This window comes from Mesoplodon bidens (assembly GCF_964165515.1).
Source record: "Mesoplodon bidens genome assembly, chromosome: 1".
Taxonomy (NCBI): Eukaryota; Metazoa; Chordata; class Mammalia; order Artiodactyla; family Ziphiidae; genus Mesoplodon; species Mesoplodon bidens.
The window spans coordinates 146,087,944-146,108,116 of record NC_138176.1 but is presented as its reverse complement, the minus strand read 5'-3'; the positions used below and the strand labels follow the sequence as shown (position 1 = coordinate 146,108,116).

General features: G+C 36.0%; 1 protein-coding gene across 1 annotated transcript; it reads left to right on the top strand.

Annotated features, from left to right (window-relative positions):
• The first annotated feature begins 221 nt into the window (after positions 1-221).
• On the top strand, positions 222-19,632 carry TMEM33 (transmembrane protein 33). Its single transcript, XM_081254320.1, has 8 exons — positions 222-357; positions 526-597; positions 3,902-3,996; positions 4,522-4,709; positions 7,940-8,007; positions 8,984-9,117; positions 13,639-13,722; positions 17,910-19,632. Exons 2-8 carry the CDS (start codon positions 553-555, stop codon positions 18,037-18,039), a joined length of 744 nt encoding a protein of 247 aa, XP_081110446.1. The 5' UTR covers positions 222-357; positions 526-552; the 3' UTR covers positions 18,040-19,632.
• Positions 19,633-20,173: the final 541 nt, after the last annotated feature.

The following is a 20,173-nucleotide window of genomic DNA, read 5'->3' as shown; positions in this document are numbered from 1 at the left end:
AGGGAGTAGAGAGCCTTCGTGGTTTGCCATGGGCAGGGAGGACCATCTTTGACCTGTGACGATGAGACAAAAGCTGCTTGTCCAGCCCCGCTTCTTAGCTTACAGAGCAACGGGCGTGCACGACACGGGAAGCCGAAGCCAGAAAAACGACACTTCCCGTCATGCCTCAGGGCACCGCTGCGCGTTTCCCCTCTGCGTCACCGCCTCTTCCCCACGGAAGTGAAGGGAGCACTTCCGGGTTCGGCAATAACCTGGAGCCGGCGGTCTTAGCTCGGCCCTGTTGGGCCTTGTTCCGAAGCTCCGCCTTCGCTCCGCTCTTTCTAGAAACCCAGCTTCGCCCTTGGCGGTGCCGGACAGGTATTTCCCGGCCGCTGCGGGTACCCGCGGGACAGTCCGCTGCACTGAAGCGGCGAGTCCTTTGCTCTGCGGAGGCTCGGAGGCTCCCGCCGGGAGCAGGAAAGCCAGTTCCCGGAGTCGCGGCCCCGGCGCTGACCTTCCTTCGCTCTTTTCCCTTTCCGATTGCAGCGTCCCAGACGCGTGTGTGACATCCCCATGGCGGATACGACCCCGAACGGCCCCCAAGGGGCGGGCGCAGTGGTAAGTGAGCGGGCAGGGCCGTGTGGCTTGATTTGCAAGTTAGGAAGGAGCGGGAAGTGTTGGAAGTCGGGTCCGAGGCGTTGCAGTGGCTCCTTGCTTTCAGGACTGGGATTACTGGTGCGGGTGGGGGTGGGGGGAGGGCCGATCGTGAGCGAAGACGTTAGAGGCAGCTACAGGTTTCTGTTTCTGAAGCGACACCAGGCCGGCCTGGAGCAGGTGGCCCTCACCTGCATGCCCTCCTGTATGCCTCGGAGATTGGGCCTTCTTGCTTCTTCCCACCCCTCGGTCCCTGTGTCCTAAGGTTGAAGATGCCACCTGAGATCGAGGCGTGACACACGCCTTGTTCCGCACACGCGTGTTGGCTCAGAACCGTTGTGCCCGTTTTTAAGCAGAAAGAGGGGAGCGGTCGTTTTCTTTTCCTTTCGTCGTTTACGAAAAGAAATGTTATTATGCTTTTGTAACTTTTTATTTTTAAGATGCAGGTCTGCTGCTTACTAGTTTCTTGTACCAGAAGCATAATTGTCCTCTAATTTTAAACACTAAGTATGTGAACTGAGCCGAGTGACTTTTTTCTTTTCAAGCATTTGCAACGTCTCTTTATATGCACACTTTTTCTTTTTTTCTTCCCTTAATTTTGCTGAACCATTTGAGAGTTGCTTACGTCATGATCATTAACCCATAAGTACTTAAGTATTCTTCTACGTGACCACAGTGCAGTTATCACAGCAATTTTTGCAGTTAAATTTGGGAAATTTAACGTTGATAGGTGTTATCAACCTAATACACAATTTATATTCAGATTTCCTCAATTGTCCTTTAAAGCTGCTTCCTCCTTATCCAGACTCAATCAGAAAGTGTGCATTGCGTTTTCTGGCCTTTGGTCCCTTTTAGTCTGGAGCAGTTCCCTTGTCCTCCTCTTCCCATTTTTGTCTTTCGAGAGTTGAGACCTGTTGTTTTGCAGAACGCTTCTCAAATTGGAGCTGTCTGATTCCCGCCCCCCCTCCCCCTACAGATGACTGGATTCAGGTTAAACATTTTGGTAGGAATATTAAATAAGTGATATTCCGTTCTTCTCAGGGCATTATATATATCAGGAAACATTTTATGTTGATTTATCTCATCATTGGAGATAAGTTTGATCGTTTGGTTAAGGTGGTGTCCACCAGAGTTTCTATTGTAAAGATAACTTGTTTCCCTTTGTAAATAAAAAGTGTTCTATGTCATGATACTTTAAGATTATGTGAATAATTTTTCACCTCAATAGTTTTTTCACCCAAAGATGCATTATATTTTTTGCCTGAATTATTTGTAACATGGTCAGTCAGTTCACTCTTAAAAAGTAAACCAATATGCTTTTTTAAACCTTTTTTTAATTGTGTAGTAAAATGCACATGCATAAAAGTGTACAAGATGAAATGCACAGTTTAGTGATTTATCACCAAATGAGCACCGTAAACAAATAGGTTTTAAAGAAAATGTTCTAAAATTAAATTTCAAACTATCATGTAGAATCTGAATATTTGTAGAGAAACTGAGCACTGTAAGCTGGATTCATCCTTCCACTTGACTACTGGTGATCATTTAAATTTAGAAGAGTAACAGTAGTAGGATTGGGTAGAATAAAGTGGAGGCATATATCTGAAATTACCTGCATACTGTTAGAAAGCATGCAATAAAATTAAATAAAAAGCATCCTTGAATTTTAAAAGATACTTGCATTTTTCCCCAAAGCTTTTTTTATATCTTCTTCCAAATGATAAATAAGTTAGATTGCTTTGAGCAGTGTTTTAGGCTCCAGGTTAAGACCTATTAGTGAGATTTGAAATCCTTTTCATGGAAACACTTTATAAAACATTAAATAGAATACAAAATACCAAAATTTATCACACATAGTAAAGATAAATATTGTTTTTGTGAGATTTTTATTTTATATACTCACATATGTCTGTATTGGGTCTTTTTTTTTTTTTTTTTTTTTTTTTTTTTTTGCTGTACGCGGGCCTCTCACTGCTGTGGCCTCTCCCGTTGCGGAGCACAGGCTCCGGACACACAGGCTCCGCGGCCATGGCTCGCGGGCCCAGCCGCTGCGCGGCATGTGGGATCTTCCGGGATAGGGGCACGAACCCGTGTCCCCTGCATCGGCAGGCGGACTCTCAACCACTGCGCCACCAGGGAAGCCCTGTATTGGGTCTTGATGTAAAAATTGTTTGTGTAGGTTCTATCAAAAAATGTAAAAGCCACTTTAGAATTTGAATACACAATACAGTTTGAATGAGAAAACTGATTTTAAGTTATTGCATTCGTGATGATGGACACATCTGTTGGCAAAATGAAGCAAAAGAAAAGATAGAATGAGGAAAAAATGGAGAAGAAAGTGATAATGGAAGTTTAATCCAGGGCCGCAGAAACCAGGCTAAGACTTGTCAGGGAGCTTCAAGAGGATGAAGAAAGTCATAAAATCGGAGGTGTGAATAATGGCACAATGTCAGGTGCCATTAACACCTGACAGCTATATTTTGAGCCCCTACAGTATGCCAGGCCTTTGTGTGTACATTGGCAAATCATCCAGAGGCTAAGTGACTATTACCATGGTTTTACATTTCTCCTTTGTAAGGTTGATATAGTCCAAACTGGCTTTGTGTGATGCCTTTTTACTCAGACCTGAGACTTGCCTGTTTGAATTTGAGACTTTTTTCTAAGAATAGGCATTATGGTTCTCTTGAGAGCAGTTAATTCTTATTTAATGTTCTTTTAAAGTAGGTGAAGCCAGTATTACAAGTGTTGAAGGAATACAGACAATTGTAGTTAAATTTTTCTTGCCTACTTAGTCTTTTTTTTTTTAATGTCAATTGGTATTTTTCTATTTAAGTACTTCCTATGCTTTCCATATCAAAACTATAAGGAGGGGACTTCCCTGGTGGCGCAGTGGTTCAGAATCTGCCTGCCAGTGCAGGGGACACAGGTTCGAGCTCTGGTGCTGGAAGATCCCACATGCCGCGGAGCAACTAAGCCCGTGCGCCACAACTACTGAAGCCTGCGCACCTAGAGCCCATGCTTCACAGCAAAGAAGCCACCGCAAACAAACAAACTTATTTAAAAAAAAAAAACTATAGGGAGTTTGGCTTTGTTACTGAGCATATACATGAAACAGTTGCCCTAAGAGTTTACACTTAATGATCTTAAAAACACAATTGCTACAGGGGCATTGAGACATTTTGAATAGGAATAAAACTACATAATAGTTATCCTTAAAAACATAATTTGCAAGCTTAATTTACTACAATATTTTTCTTTTTACATTCAGCAATTCTTGATGGCCAATAAACTGGACACGGCAATGTGGCTTTCTCGCTTGTTCACAGTTTACTGCTCTGCTTTGTTTGTTCTGCCTCTTCTTGGGTATGTATTATACATGTTTCTGCCTTTGGTATTCACTTGTTCACTTTTTCTGGAATACCTTTTAGGTGTCACACTTGTTAAACTGAAAGAGGTTCAGGGACAAATAAAACACAGGTCTCATCCTTAAGGCACTAATATTCTAGTAATACCAACTGGAGGTATATTTTATATCATGTGCTTTGTGAAAAGTAACATCACATTGAAAATTGAGAGAAAATGGTTGTGGGGATGAGATAAGTTCATGTTTTTTTTGCACTTTTGATTGTTAAAAGGAAGAATGACTGCTTTATAAAATTCAATTGGGTATTGTACATCAACTGTGCTTCAATAGAAATAAATAAAAATTCAGTTGGGTATATATATAAAGTGATGCTTCTAAAAAGGTATAGTAGGGTCAAGCAATTTTTTTTTCTATTGACAAGTAATAGGTACAGGTATTGTGCAATTATGATGCAATTCACAAAGGAGGAAGAGACACAGTAGTTGTTTACATCTCATAATAACCTCTCCCCTGGTAATTTGCAGGTTGCATGAAGCAGCAAGCTTTTACCAACGTGCTTTGCTGGCAAATGCTCTGACTAGTGCTCTGAGGCTGCACCAAAGATTACCACACTTCCAGTTAAGCAGAGCATTCCTGGCCCAGGCTTTGTTAGAGGACAGCTGCCACTACCTGTTGTATTCACTCATCTTTGTCAATTCCTACCCTGTTACAAGTATCCTTTTGTACCTTTTTGACAGTGAAATTGCCTACTGAGTGTATAGGAGATCTCTTCTTATTATTTTTTGCTACAGGAAGGATTCAGCAATGAGGGTGTTCCATGAAGCCTGGGTTGGTTGGTTTGTTGACGCTTCATTTGAATGAAGATACATTAAGTGTAAGAATTTCTGACTCTGAAATGTGAAGTCCAAATTTTGAAGAGCTGACTGGGAATTTTAAACTTTGTATCTTTGATCTTGCCTCTTGTAAGCTTCTTTATTAGCAATGGATATTTTAAAATTCAGATTCAAAGCACAAGCCTATGGAGGACTTATTTTAATATATGTTTCCTTCATTTAATTCACACATTCTTTGGGAAAGTGCCCAGATGCCTTGCCTTAAGAAAAGAGAAGTCCTCAGCTCTTTCTTTCAACTCCCAGTGAGCTAGAAACAAATTGAAATTAATCAAGAAATAACTTACTTAAGCTGAGAATGGGATAATTAATCAATAAAATAAATAGAAATTAGTATTTGCTATGGATAGAGTAGAATATAAGGACACATGGATACTCTCTGGAGCCAATGAGAATTAAATAATTCATTTGGAATTTGTATGTTTATACATTTCAAAAGTATGTTGTGGGATAAAAGTAGATATTCTTGAAAAGGAGGGAAGGGATTCTGCAGTTTGGTATGTTTGGGAAGCAACAGGTTAAACATTGTTAAATAGATTTCTTTACTGTAGGACCTTTGATATGGTAGTGTGCATTGTGAGACCTAAGAGTTATCAGTGTTCCCTAAACTTAATCATTTTAATGGGTTGTCCACCCCCCACCCCTGCCCCGCCATGAGTCATCCCTCAGGGAAGTATTCTGTACTTTCAGAAGTACTGTTCTTAAGTGTTCTTGAATATTTATGATACAACTGTACATAATGGAAAGCACAATAAAATATATCTCTAACACTAAATACTGCCTATTTAGATAATGTTTTCTATGTTCATGAAGTATCAAATTTTAAATAGATTGTTTATAAGTTTTAAGGAAAAGAGAATAGGAGGAAAGTGATATTTTTCTGAGCACCTATTTTGCCAGTATATACAGATTTGACATACTTAATCCTTGCAACACTCTGAAAAAAAGTATGGTGAGCATTATATTATTGATAAGGCTACTGAGGCTCAAACAGTTTAAAGTAACTTGCCTGGCATCACATTGGCAAGTGAGTAGTAATGTAGGTAAAACTCACTAGGTAATTGTTGTACTACAACTGTAAATGATAAGCACATTTGTTTGGCATATCATCGGGTTGACCTGCATTTGTCAGCCGCATTCATTGAGGTCCTTTATAATCACCAATATTAAAATTCTTGCTTTTCTGAGATATAATGGGAAATTATATAGAGGTTCATATTTCTGCCCTTACTAGCTTAAAATTTCTTTGAAAAGAAAAACAAATGATAGAAGCTGTGTTTTCTAGATAATTAATATAGAGCAAATTGAATACATCAATACTGACCTCTGGGACAGTTTTATTGAGTGAATCCTGAGACGATGCCAAATGACTCATGACAGTGAAGACAACCTCTCTGCCTTTTCTATCCAATTAGTTATTTGCTAGGCCATCTCTAGGGAATGTTGGAGATTAAGGATTTAATGTTCTTTAGATTCTTATGGGGGGGGAGTATGCAGTGGGAATAACAAACTATTAATTGGCAAGAAATACTAATCTGATTGCTAAAGTAGTTGGGTATTATGTTAATAAAGGTGATCCCAAAGTCATGTTCTGATCTTTGCTCTTAGAAAGGTGTTGTATTGTCCTTTTTCTATTGTACGCTCTTCACCCCTTGTGTTTTCTAAGTAGTTTAAAGGTAACAATGAATGCTAAGGTTATGAATCTCTTACCAGGGATTTGTGAACTATAGAATGTTAGAGATGTAAGACTCATTAGAAATCCCTAGGTTTGATCGCTGCAAATTCATATGACAGAAGATGGAACTTGGCCTAGGGAAATGAAGTTAGTGTCAGAGCCAAGAGTGAAACCCAGATATCTTGACTCTGAATTAAGGATTCTGTTAAAAGTGTAAAACTGTGTGTGTGTGATCTCAGGAGATTGGCGTTTTACTTAAATTTTATGAGTGGCACAGAAGAATTAGTGAGGATATTAATCAGAGAACGTTTATATTAGAGAGTTAGGATTCTTATAATACTTGGCTATAGGTCATTGTTTTACTAGCCACCTGGAACTTAGGAACCTTTGGGTCTTAAATGATGAGTTATGGTTATAATGAATTTGATACTCGGGTTATGCTATAGTGGTCATTTCCCTCACACCAAGCTTTCAGTTGGTGTAGAAAAATATAATGGTTTATTTCTTGGAAATTGCTACTATTTTTAGGACAAGTATTTTTGCCCTTCATAATTAACTGTCTATATCATTTCATGGAAATAACTTGGACAAGTGGGGTTTTTTTGTTATCAACCTAGCAGAAATTGGTGTAAAGTCTTTTGAGCAATTTCCATTTTTCAAAAAGCTGAATGAAAATTGTATATTTTATCTATGACATAAAGCCAAACAGTGAAACTCAAATATAAGGATTCTTTGCTCACATCTGTAATTAAACTGACGAGACTCTCAATTGACTATATGCAAAACCAAATATACACTGTCTTTTTTATTTGTACAGATTGAGAACACATTAACTGTAAAAGCTTGATTGGAACATTATCTCAAAATAATGGGGTCCTTGTAGGAAAGAAAGAATTAAAGATCTTTAGTTGAGGAAAATTTGAGAACCACTCTTTAAACCATTACTCTGTACTCTTTCCTAAGCAACTGAGTTGATGAAAGCAGTACAAAAGACTATTTTGGTATTTGAAGGCTAAGTTATTCTGTCCAGGATGACCATTGTAGGGTTAAAAGCTGTATTAACGCTTTGAGATGGCCTAGATTTCAACTTAATTTAGCCAATGTTCGCAATATTTTATCCAATAGGAATAGGTGAAAAAGCTTTTTTCACTATTTTCTTCATAAAAAGAACTATGAGGTTTAAAAAATGAAAGTTGACTTTCTTCTTTACAGATTAAAAAAACCTTCATTTTATAAAGTGTATCAGTAGACCAAAAGCCATCACTGAACTCATTTTAGCAGATGCCATTTTAGATCTGTATATTTGAACGTAATACATAGCCTGTTTTGCAAAGTGCTTGATGAATTTTTAATGTTTTCCTTAATTATTTTCTTCAGTGAGTATTTTCCCAGTCTTATTATTTTCTTTACTTCATGCTGCCACATACACGAAAAAGGTCCTTGATGTAAGTAAAATTGTGCTGCCTTTGTTTTTTGTTTTTGACTCCTGATAGTTAACACAAATTTGAGTTTTAAGACAGATACAGATAGTTAACACAAATTTGAGTTTTAAGACATTTGGACATTTGTCACAAAAAGGTCCTGTATTCCGTACAAACTTGCTCTAAATTCGTGATTTGAAAGTTTTGGTATTTTTTACTGTTTAAGTTTCAATAAAATAGTACATTTTGTAGATAAGGGGTTGTATTTAAGTTTACCCCCCAGTTCCTGGAGTAATTTCTGAAGTTTGAAATAGACCTTTTTATTTAAAAAAATCATATATTTTTGATTTGATAAGTTGTCAGAGATCTCTTGTTCTGTCAGTAATTTTAACATACCATGTGTGTAGAGTGTACCAAATTTATTTTACACTGATGTTCAGAACTGCTACTTTCCTAAAATTTTTTCTTATTACTGGGTTGGATCATTAAGCATAATAACTTCAGTGTGCCAGGCAGATTGACTGCATATGCACTGAAATTTGAATTAAAGTATCCAAAATTTTGCCTTGTGTTGGCCTTCTTATTTATCCCTATAGTTCTTGGATCACAGCAGTAATTGGACTCTGTAATTTCTACCTTTAATCAAGTAGGGAGTCACAGATACTTTAACTGTATTTCTGGGTAGCCAGGTTTTGTTATGGTTGGAGAGAAATAACCACCACTTTTCTTGAAATAAGGAAGATAAAATGTCTATGAATGAAAAGGACTTTTATTGAAGCTGTTTCTCTATTTAACTCTACAAATATAGAAAATACAATAAAGCAGGAAAATACATTAACTTTTGTCCCTAAATAATTTGTAGATTTTTATATCATCATTTTCAAATAATTGTCTTTTGGTTGTATTGTGTATTGGGTATGCAGTTTATCTAAAGAAAGAAAATAATTGAGTGATGGAAAATGCTTTTGTTATTTCTAATGTTTGTTTTCTTATGTTTTAGGCAAAGGGTTCAAATAGTTTACCCCTGCTGAGATCTCTCTTGGATAAATTAAGCGCTAATCAACAGAATATTCTGAAATTCATTGCTTGTAATGAAATATTCTTGATGCCTGCTACAGTTTTTATGCTTTTTAGGTAAGAATAAAAATATATTTCTTTTAGGAGGCTGGTGTCTAAGTGAACATAGTAAATGTATCAACTCAAATTTTATCCTGCTTACATCTATTGAAGTACATACTGAGATTCAGAGCTTAGATGGATCTTAGCAATCATCTTTTCACATGATAGTAGAGAACATGAGAGTATAGTAAACTCCTGTAGTTTACTATGATAAACCTAGGCATTTGTCTTCTTTATTATTCCTTGTGATTTATCATTTAACATTTTGAAAATTAATTTCAGAATAACTACTTTTGAAAGAATCTTAGGAAGGCTAGTTTAGTCCAGTCTAACATTATTGAGATGATTTTTCCCATACTAGAGAAAAATCTGAAAAATTCAGGTCTTGTATTATTAGTTGCTTACTGCCACCTCCATATTTTGTTTGTATGTTAATTATAGAAGGAATGCATGAATAAAGAAAGCCTTCCTTTTAAAAATAGAACATTAGGATAGTATTGACCTCTCTATCTATATTCTTGCATTTAAGTTTTAAAACCACATTTCTGCCCAGATTATTGCTTTTTCAATTTTCAGTTTCTCAAGTAATAGGATATTACAAATAAAAGCTAAAATACCATTTGACTGAATCCTAGTTGGATTCTGTCCTCTCCTTCCCAGAGCTAAGGAGTTTGATATGGGTACATGTATGTAGTTCTTTTAAAGTACTTGCACAGATGGATAGAAAATATATATTATTATTTTATGGGTGCGGGGCTTTATTTAGTTTTTTGGGGTTTTTAAAATAAATTTATTTTTGGCTGCACTGGGTCTTCATTGCTGCGCGCAGGCTTTCTCTACTTGAGGCGAGCGGGGGCTACTCTTTGTTGCAGTGCGCTGGCTTCTCATTGTGGTGGCTTCTTTTGTTGCAGAGCACGGGCTCTAGGTGTGCAGGCTTCAGTAGTTGCAGCACATGGGCTCAGTAGTTGTGGCACACAGGCTTAGTTGCTCCGTGGCATGTGGGATCTTCCCGGACCAGGGCTCAAACCCATGTCCCCTGCATTGGCAGGTGGATTCTTAAGCACTGCGCCACCTGGGAAGTCCCTTTGTTTAGTTTTTATTTTACATCAAAGGCATCAGTTGTCTGCATCTTGCTTTTTTCGTTCATATACAGTATGTTTTCATGACCTATTTATATGACATTCATATTTCTGGTTTGTTTCATTTAATGGCTGTATAGTGTTCCATCATATTATTATACTATATTTTATTACCCATTCCCCTGTTGGTGGCCATTTGTTTCCAAATTTTTACTTTTCCAAATGTTGATGCAGTAAACATTTTTTTTACCTGTCTGCTTATACTTTTGTGCGAGTCTGTACTTTTGCTGAGTCTAAACTAGGTGCATTTTATATTTAATAGACCATACCAAATTGTCCTCTAATAGGTCTGTATTACCTGTTTTCCATAATCTCATTAATTTGTAACAAACTTGTTTTTGTCTATGAAATATTTCATTTTAATGTTCATTGCCTTGGTTAACTAGTAAGGTTTTTATATACCTGATAGTTACTCCTTTCTTTAGCAGTCTTTCTTTAAGCTGATAATAGAGTTTTCTAGATTTCCTCATAAATGCATCTGTACCATTCTTATAAATAATATCTTCCTCTGAAAACTCCAGGATCACCACATGTTGCTTACGTTGTGGGGTTCCAAACTAAATAATATAATCTAAATAGGGTCCTGGAATGATACAATGGGAAGACTTCTTGTTGGGTGTTTGGGAGCTGGATTCTGGTTGATTTGACCACTAACTTAGCCTTCTGGGCCTTGATTTTCTACACTTAAAAAATTAGTAGTAGTTGAAATAAGTAATTGCCAAAACTCCTTCTAGTTGTAACGTACCATGAATGTTGGGTATAGAATTTGATGCAACTGTATTTGTCAATTATTCCACTCTGAAATTTTCACCCTAGAAGTTAGTTCATCTCCTTTTTGTGATCCTGATCATACACTTAAACATTTTAATTGGTAAAAGGAACCTTTTGCCCTCTTACTTTCTTGCTCATTTTTCTGTTTCTTGGGTCATCTGGTCTTGAGTCACACGAGGTTCTGTGATTTGTTTCATGTACCTGGGTGAAAGTTAAAATGTAGCTACCAAAACTAACTCTTTATGTGGAGGTAATTGGTGACTATATCTGAAACCTCCACATTCTGGTTAATAAACAAAATAATTTGTTCTCCTTTTAGGTAAGCTTAAGAGAATTATAATGAAATGCTGAGATGCCAGGCACACTTAAACAAAAACCTCATTTTTGGGACTTCCCTGGTGGCGCAGTGGTTAAGACTCCACCTGCCAATGCAGGGGACACAGGTTCGATCCCTGGTGTGGGAAGATCCCATGTGCCGCAGAACAGCTAAGCCCGTGCGCCACAGCTACTGAGCCTGCACTCTAGAGCCCGTGAGCCACAACTTAAAAGCCCACGCACCACAACGAAGAGTAGCCCCCGCTCGCCGCAACTAGAGAAAGCCCGTGCGCAGCAGTGAAGACCCAACACAGCACCCCCCCCACAAAAAAAGGCCTCATTTTTGGAACTGTAGTGAATTTTTTGTTGGAGCACCAAGTTTTGACTATATTGGTATATTAAGTCAATTGTGCTACAATCTTTTATTTAAACACTTATTATGTACAAGTTGATTTTAATTTTTAAGATTGTAAAGGAAATGAGAATTTACCAAAAATATTTAAATAGGGGAATCACTTTGTTATTCTAAAAAATTAAAATTAAGTAATAAAGTTTTATTCAATCCCTAATAAGAAAAACTATTCATGTTTCAAGTGTGTCACTTGACCACAACGCAAACTGTAAAATTAAAAACAATTTTAAGTCATTATTCCTTAAATGCTACCTTTCATGGTAGAAGCACAGTCTGATATTAGGAGGCTTTATTAAGTTAAACTTGTAGCAGTAATGCATAAAGCTCTGTATTTAAAAGTGAACATTCTATGAGTTTTTCTTATACGTGTAGTGTGTGAGTTTATCTTACATATATACGCACACATGTGCAAAGACAAGTAAAAGGATGATCATTGTAGTTTTATTCATTAGTAGAGAGCTTGTTACATAATAGAACATGCATAAGATGGAATATTTGATGCTGTGAAAAGAATGAAGTAATTTATGTGTTGTGATAGGGGATGATCTCCAAGATATAGTAAGTTTAAAAGTGGTTGAGAACTGTGTAGGGTATTCCCCATTTATATTTTGGGGTGTGTGTGTTTAAAGACGTGTATATTTCTTCCTGCCTCAGTTTCTTCATCTTTAAAATCAGAATGATAATACCACTTCCCTCCTAGAGTTAAATGGATTCAGTGCATTACAAAATGAGCACTGTGTGTTTGTCATTATATACACTTGTTTATGTAAATTTCTGGAAGGATGTATTAGAAACTGCTGTGACTTTGAGGAAGGAACTAACTTGGCTGGTGGAAAAATTTTTTATTGAATATTCTTTTCTACTTAACATTTTCTGTAATATGTGAATTTCTCAATTTAAAGAGTTAAAGTTTTATATGATTTATTGGGGAAGGTGGATATTACATTTAGTTATAAGTTTGTAATCGTGTAAATTTTTATTATGACAGTAATATCACACAATTTAGGGGAAAAAAGGCTAAAAAAGGGAATTCCCTGGCAGTCCAGTGGTTGGGACTCCACGCTTCCACTGCAGGGGCCCAGGTTTGATCCCTGGTTGGGGAACTAAGATCCCGCAAGCCTCATGGTGCGGCCAAAAAAAAAAGGGGGGTGGGGGGTGAGGGGTGGGACTAAAAAAATTTAACCTAAAAAACAAACCGTATTTAGCATCTTAGTGCATTTATTCCCCAAAAAAGTTTTAAAATATAGTCGTAGTAATATGTATAGCTTTATATTCTGCTTTCTTCAGAGTTACTGTGTAGTTTTCATAGTCAAGATTTTAAGTAGTTGCATACCAAGGCCGTCAAACATATGATTTACTTAGCCCTGCTACCTAACTATCCATGTTAGTTTGTTGCTGCATTTTATCTGTAGTTATTTTAGTGAATATCTTAAGATAGTTTTTCCTAGGAAAGTATTCCAGACTTAGAATTTCATATACATATAATATGACTCTTGAGGTATTGTCATTGTTTTTTAAACGAAGAAAAATAGTGTAGGCTATGTAAATTTACTAGTGACCTTTTGTGGTTTTATTAGTTTTCTTATTTGCTTATATAAAATAAATTACTTTTCATTTTAAATATCTTATAAAGTTTTAAAACTTTATTATCAGTTATTAGTAGTAATTGTTGAAGCATTTATTTAATATTTGCTGGTTTATTTTAAAGCTTTAAAAATTTTTTAAAAAGTAATACCTACATAAATACATGAATAACTTGGATTTAGATAATGATAGATATGACTGTGACCATTTGATGAATAAAGACACACATTCTCCAATTAAATTGCTTTTAAATTTTGAGAGTAAACATATGAATTGATGATGTGTATTTATTGCCCTTGTATTTGTTTATTTCAGTGGTCAAGGAAGTTTGCTCCAGCCTTTTATATACTATAGATTCCTTACTCTTCGATACTCCTCTCGAAGAAATCCATATTGTCGGTAAGCTGGTGATTAGTTTAAACCTGTTTTATTTATTAAGAGTATTGTGAAATACAGTATTTGTAACTTTTAAGAGTTGTTTAACTTTTATGTTAGAATTTAGAAGCAAGCAATGTTTTTGTGAATTTAAGTTCTAGGCCTTAGAACTACCTAGGATTGATGAGGAGGTAGTCGTACTTCTTTTCAGACACTAAGACTAGACTTTTCTTGACCACTTCTAAAACAGTGCCAAAGTTTAAGGAGTTTTAAAATGTGTAGGACATAAGTCCCACTCTCAAGGCACTTTCCTAGTTGAAGAAACAAAAAACACATGTCAAATAATAAGAAAGGAAGCAGTAGTTTAGGATATGATATTCATATGTCAATCTATGATGAATTGTCATGTTTATTCTACTATATAAGTACTATAGTCCACAACAGGGGAGAGATCATTGAGCCAGAAGAGAGAAGAGCCCAGGAAAGTTTCACAAAATAGAGATTTTAATTTGTTCTAGAAGGATTAAAGCCTTTGAATAGACAGAATAAGGAAAGGCATTTTAGGTAGGAAAACAGAACAAGTTCAGAGGCAAGAAGATAAAAGCAGAGTTTAAGGGGCATTGAGTAGACCTATTTGACTATAAGGGAAATTCTGTATGGTGAGTGGTTGGAGCAAAGATTTAAAAGGTATATTGGAGCCATATCATAAAACTTCTTGAGTTTCAGGGTAAGAAGTTTAGAACTTACTTTTTGGATGTATAGGAATGATGGTTTTGACAAGATCATAATAGTTTTCTGATAGCCTGTGCAGAATTGTTTGGAGTGGAAAAATGAAGAAGCAGAGAAATATTTTAGTAAATTATCATAATATTGAGGAACAGAGGCTTAAATTAATGTACAATAAAGTATGCCTTCTGATCTCAAAAATTAGAAGCAAACAAAAATGAATAGCTGTTCTTTTTTCTTTTTTTAAAAATATATTTATTTATTTATTTTGGCGGGCTTTTCATTGTGGTGGCTTCTCTTGCGGAGCACGGGCTCTAGGCGTGCAGGCTCAATAGTTGTGGCTCACAGGCTCTAGAGCGCATGCTCAGTAGTTGTGGCACACGGGCTTAGTTGCTCTGCAGCATGTGGGACCTTCCCGGACCAGGGCTCAAATCCATGTCCCCTGCATTGGCAGGTGGATTCTTTAACCACTGTGCCACCAGGGAAGTCCCTGAATAGCTGTTTTTAATAGCTTCTTAAATATGTTACTCAGATACTAAAGTTAACGTAGTTTTTGTTTTCACGTTTAAAATAAATTCATCATGTAGTAGAATTCAGCCAGAAATCCAGTGAGTGTGTTAGCATGATCTCTATTATATTTTCTCAAGCAAAGTAAAAACTGAATTTGAATGCTGGTCCATCATTTGACAGGTTTATGACTTCAGGCGAGTTACTTAAATTTTCATTTCTTCACTGACAGAGAGAAAAACCTCCTGGAGGTGAAATGAAGTAGTGTTTTTAAAAGTGCTTAGATTCTATTAGGTTCTTAATAAATCGTTTATTTTCCTTTTTTTAATGCTTCTGATTCTCCTTTGAAGGGGTTTTTATGCTCTCACAGACAATGTCTTTTTCACAGTACTTCCTAAAATAGAGCTTATTTTCTTTAGACATATGTTCTTAATGAGTTCCTAGTCAAAAATAAACCTTTAATTTTACTTGATTCCATGAGTTTTTCCCTTTTTCTTTCTGGTTCTTGTATTCATTTTAGACATTATATCCTGGTTCCCTACCCTGGCATCCAGTTTTCATCAGTAGATTTGTTTTTCTCTGCTTCTTTATATCCTCTTCTTCTCTACTCCTGTTTTCTCCACATATCCTTAAATCATATCATCACCCATAAAAATGTAGAAGTGTTCAGTGGAATAGAAAAGAAAGGATAGAAGTGCTGTAAGGTAACACAAATAAGTGCTATTAAACATCTCACATTAGTACACGTTTTAATCAAAACAGTGGAAAGGTAATGGAAAATATTTGGTCTTATAAATATTGATAAGCAGGCTATAAAACTACATTTTCTACACTATACTTTTTTTTTTTATTAAGGGTTATGAGACAGTCTATATAGCCAGTTTGTACCATGTTCACTTACCATGATATTTATTCTCAAGTTAGTGGTATGAGTCCTTTGTTCATGTCTAGTGTAGATTGTGCAGAGCTGTGCTAATAGGACAGCCACTAGCCACATTTGACCATTTAAACTTAAATTAATTAAAATTCATAAAATTTAAAACTCAGTTCCTGAGTCAACACTAACCATATTGTTAAGTGCTCAGAAGCCATGCGTGGCTGATGGCCGCTGCACTGGACAAACAGATAGACATTTTCATCACCACTGAAAGTGCTGTTGTTTATGCCAGGGATAGAACCATGAATACGAGAATGAGGTGTGCCTCATCGGTAACCTGAAGGGGTTTAACTAGAGTGTTTTCAGGATGCCCTCTAACTTGATTCATTAGCCTCATTTATTCTGAAGACAGTGATTGTGTGTTGATGATAACAAGTTTAATGTGGGATTGAAATACCTGCTTTCTAGGGACTTAGAGCTGAGTGAATTAGATAGCTACATAAGTCAGTATGATGATGAAGGTGCTGTGAAGGCACACAGTGCAGAGGGAGACAGATGAGAATTCACGGAGGAGGTGGTAATAGAAGGCCAAGCTTTTTGAAGTCTGAGTTCTGGCATGTGGGTGCCTGAGTGCGCTTGGCAAGCCAGTAGTTGTCACTTGAGTTGAGGAAGTATATAGGGAAGTAGTGAAGATCTGTGCACAGAAAGGGAGACAGGAACTAGATCATGTGGAAGGGTTTGGACTTTATTCTAAGGTAGGAAGAGCATTTGAAGTTTGTAATGTGAAGGGGTTGAGAACACGATATGGTCTGATTTAGAAATACTATTCCAGAAGATGGATTTCAGGCTCACCAAAAGGACAGAAAGACCAATTTGGAAACTGTTAGAGAAGTCCAGAGCCTGAACTAATTCAGTGGTTAAAAAGGGATAAATTTGAAAGCTATTTAGGAGGGTTGGAACTTGGAGCTTAGGGAAGAAGTATAAGATAAAGAAGACCTCCAGGTTTCTGGCCTGGGAACCTTGGAGAGTCATGAGTAATGTGGCTGTCACAAAGATAGGAGATACAAGAGGAAGGTCAGGTTTTTAGATAAATGTGCATCTTTCCAAATTTCCTTCCTGTTTTTGTGTGAGAGTGTATTACATCCTTTTTAAAAACAGATTATTGCCTTCTCCTAACCATAAAAATAACACAGAGCATACAAAAAGGTAGAAGTTGTGTCTTTATGTAGGATGAGTCAGCACATAAAAATTATGAACAGCCAAAATTATCCTAGATGATTCTTTAAAGCACTTATAAATTACAGTACAGTATACATGATTTTGTTTCTACTAACCTGTACAATATGTATGATGTGTGTGTGATTACAGTATGTAATAAAGAGTACTTCGTAGGCAAGTGGCACAGTTAAGGCAAAGTCGTGATCCACAACCAGCCTGGGCTTAAAACAGGCAGCGTAACATGGGCATCATGTCAGAGAGTGATAGGAAATGAAGCAGGAAATTCAACTGAGACAAGATTGCACAAGGCATGGGATGTTGAGGAGGTGGGATTTAGTCTGAAGGCAAACAAGAGCTTATTTGATCAATGGAATGATCCAGTTGGGAGGTAACATTTATTGAGCATCTTCTGTGTTTTCTCATTTAAACTTCTCTATGACTCCAATAAGTACATAACCCCATTGTTCAGATGAGGAAAGCTCTAAGAGGCAGTATGTTATTTTAAGGAAATAGTAGGTGGGATTGCTCATATTATATAATTTTCACTTTCTTGGTCTCTTTTTTAGAACTAGTTGAATTTGCCCAAGTCAAATATGAAAATTATGTGACTCAACTGTAAAGAAGATACAGATCATCCCTAATCTCAGCCCTCAGAGAGAGCCATTTATTAAATGCTTTTGTTAAATGATTTTTTTCCCCAAAAAAGGAAACAGGTGTTGATTTGGGGAATTTTATTTTGTATGTTCCCTACAGTGCATCCTGGTTACTTCTTTTACTTCTTCAAATTCTTTAATGGCTGTGGGAAAGTCCTTCATTAGCATTTGCTCTTGCATTACGTTGCTTTTTCATTGGGTTCCTGAAAGAAAACTATTTTATGTTGCAGGACCTTGTTTAATGAACTGAGGATTGTTGTTGAACATCTAATAATGAAACCTGCTTGCCCACTGTTTGTGAGAAGACTTTGTCTCCAGAGCATTGCCTTTATAAGCAGACTGGCACCAACAGTTGCATAGTTTAACATCCAGCTAAGTTATATATAATATAAATAAGCATTGTTAGCTGCTCGTACTTCTGCTATGGATGGTTAATTCCAGGTGTAAAACTGACCTCAATGCAATTTACATAAATGCATCTCGAAAGAAAAATGATCATTTTCCTGGCATGTTAAATCAAGCCTTTTAAACACTTTCTGAGAAACTTTATTGTAATGTATTGTTAATAGTTAGGGAAGTTTGAATCTTGTGATAAATGTATCAAAAATTCTTTAGATGCTGCTGTGCCTTTATCATGAAGTACATTTATTTCTCTGGTAAAAAATAGCTCTAAAATTTCTTTTCATCTAATTGGTAACCTGAATTTATATCTGGCATGAGTTCATTATAGTAACATTAACATGTAAATTCAATATATTTTGAGACAGTATTCTTTTGCCATTCAGTAATTTTGGTTGATGATTTTAACAAAAACACTTCCCACTGTATTTAATTTCAAATTGCTTTTAAATTGATTTTGTGCTGCTTTGTTAGGACAGATTTATTTTGGATGTTCCATTATAATAGGAATTCTATATGTATCTTATACTATGACCTTCCAAAATTTTATTTTCGTAATTACTTCTGTGGCTTTGAATATTTTTTTTAAAAAAGGCCGAACTGAAAGCTTGTTGACCAATTGGGTAAATATTTGTGGTCACCTAGGCGTTTTACATCAGAGAGCAATACAGTAGTCGGACAGTTTTCCTTTCACAGACCCATTGAGTAACATTTCTCAAATAGGAAATCCTTCTTTTAGAAATGTGGACACATAGGTTTTAGTATTACTGTAGTCTATACAATTACTTAGATCAGATTCTTGACTGCGAGTTTTCTCGGTTTCTTAGGCTTGATTTTCATAGACAGTTGCAGCAATTCAGATGCCTTTTGAAAGGAATGTAACTGAAGGTTGAGCACATGACTAAACTTTGTATCTGTTCTGAAATAATAACGAAGATTATACATACTTATCCATCAAATCTGACTTAAAAGGTTAAATAGAAAGGTTTATAGGAAAGGTTATTGCCTGGGAATGGAGCCAGGGGAGGAGTTGTGGGGGAAATAGTGCACGTTTCGGTGGTGTAACGCACAGCTGCATTTGGGGGGATTGGATGTATTATGCAACTGTGATTTGAGTTGTATAATATGTTAAATGTGTTCATTGAGCTTCCATTAACTCCTTTTAAAAATTCATTCTGATCTTTTTTGCATGATTGGAAATGTTAAAAACCTTGCAAAATGTAAATACAGAGTAATGTAACGGTTTTTTGTGACCAGTTTTCTTCTATGTGCATGTAACTTGGATTTCTCCAGTATACTCAGTGACTTATCAGTAACATCAGTTTTCTTTTTCAACTTTTTGACCTATAGAAATGTGATACCTACTTGATAGCTCAACTGTCACCAGCTATTTTTGTAATTTTGTAATATTTATCTACTAAGTTAGAGAAGCCTGGTAATATACAGTTGATTGTAGGGGTGGGGCAGTCTCACTATCACTATGTATCACTATCTGATGGTTTTAAAAACTAAATTTTCTAGAGCAATAAAGTAATTATAAGGTTAAGTAAACAATATATTATTGATTTCTAATGACGTTTTTAAAAATTTGAATTGTATCAAGAAATTTTGGCAGCTGAAGGCATAATTTTAAGTTACTAGGTGTTTTTGTTTGCTTTTACAATTTTTTTTAATCTTGAGATAATTTTAGATTTGTAGAAGAGTTGTAAAAAATAGTAAAGAGAGTTCCTATATACCCTTTACTCAGCTTCTCCTTGTGTTAACAGCTTCCATAACTATACAACATTTATCAAAACTTAAGAAATTAACCCTGGAGCAATGCTATTAACTATTAAGGTACAGAACTTATTCACATTTCACCAGTTTTTCCATTTATTAATTTTCTTTTTGTGTGCTCTGTTTCTACCATGATGTTTCTTTGAATGATCTGTAAGTATGCCTCTGTTTTTAGTTTTTCCTCTTTATGTTGAAATTACTATTGGTCAAAAGGATTTTCCTAAAGGAAATAATTCATGTTTAACAAAAATAATTTAACATTAATAGTATTACAATTTAAAACCCTCTGTGCTTCAAAAGTCAATGCTTTTATCACACA

Bases quoted from the DNA above. Each gene is read 5' to 3' on its own strand.
- TMEM33 (XM_081254320.1), top strand. From the start codon at position 553: ATGGCGGATACGACCCCGAACGGCCCCCAAGGGGCGGGCGCAGTG. The intron at 8,008-8,983 runs GTAAGTAAAATT...CTTATGTTTTAG, and splicing joins ACACGAAAAAGGTCCTTGAT to GCAAAGGGTTCAAATAGTTT. The intron at 13,723-17,909 runs GTAAGCTGGTGA...TTTATGTTGCAG, and splicing joins CGAAGAAATCCATATTGTCG to GACCTTGTTTAATGAACTGA.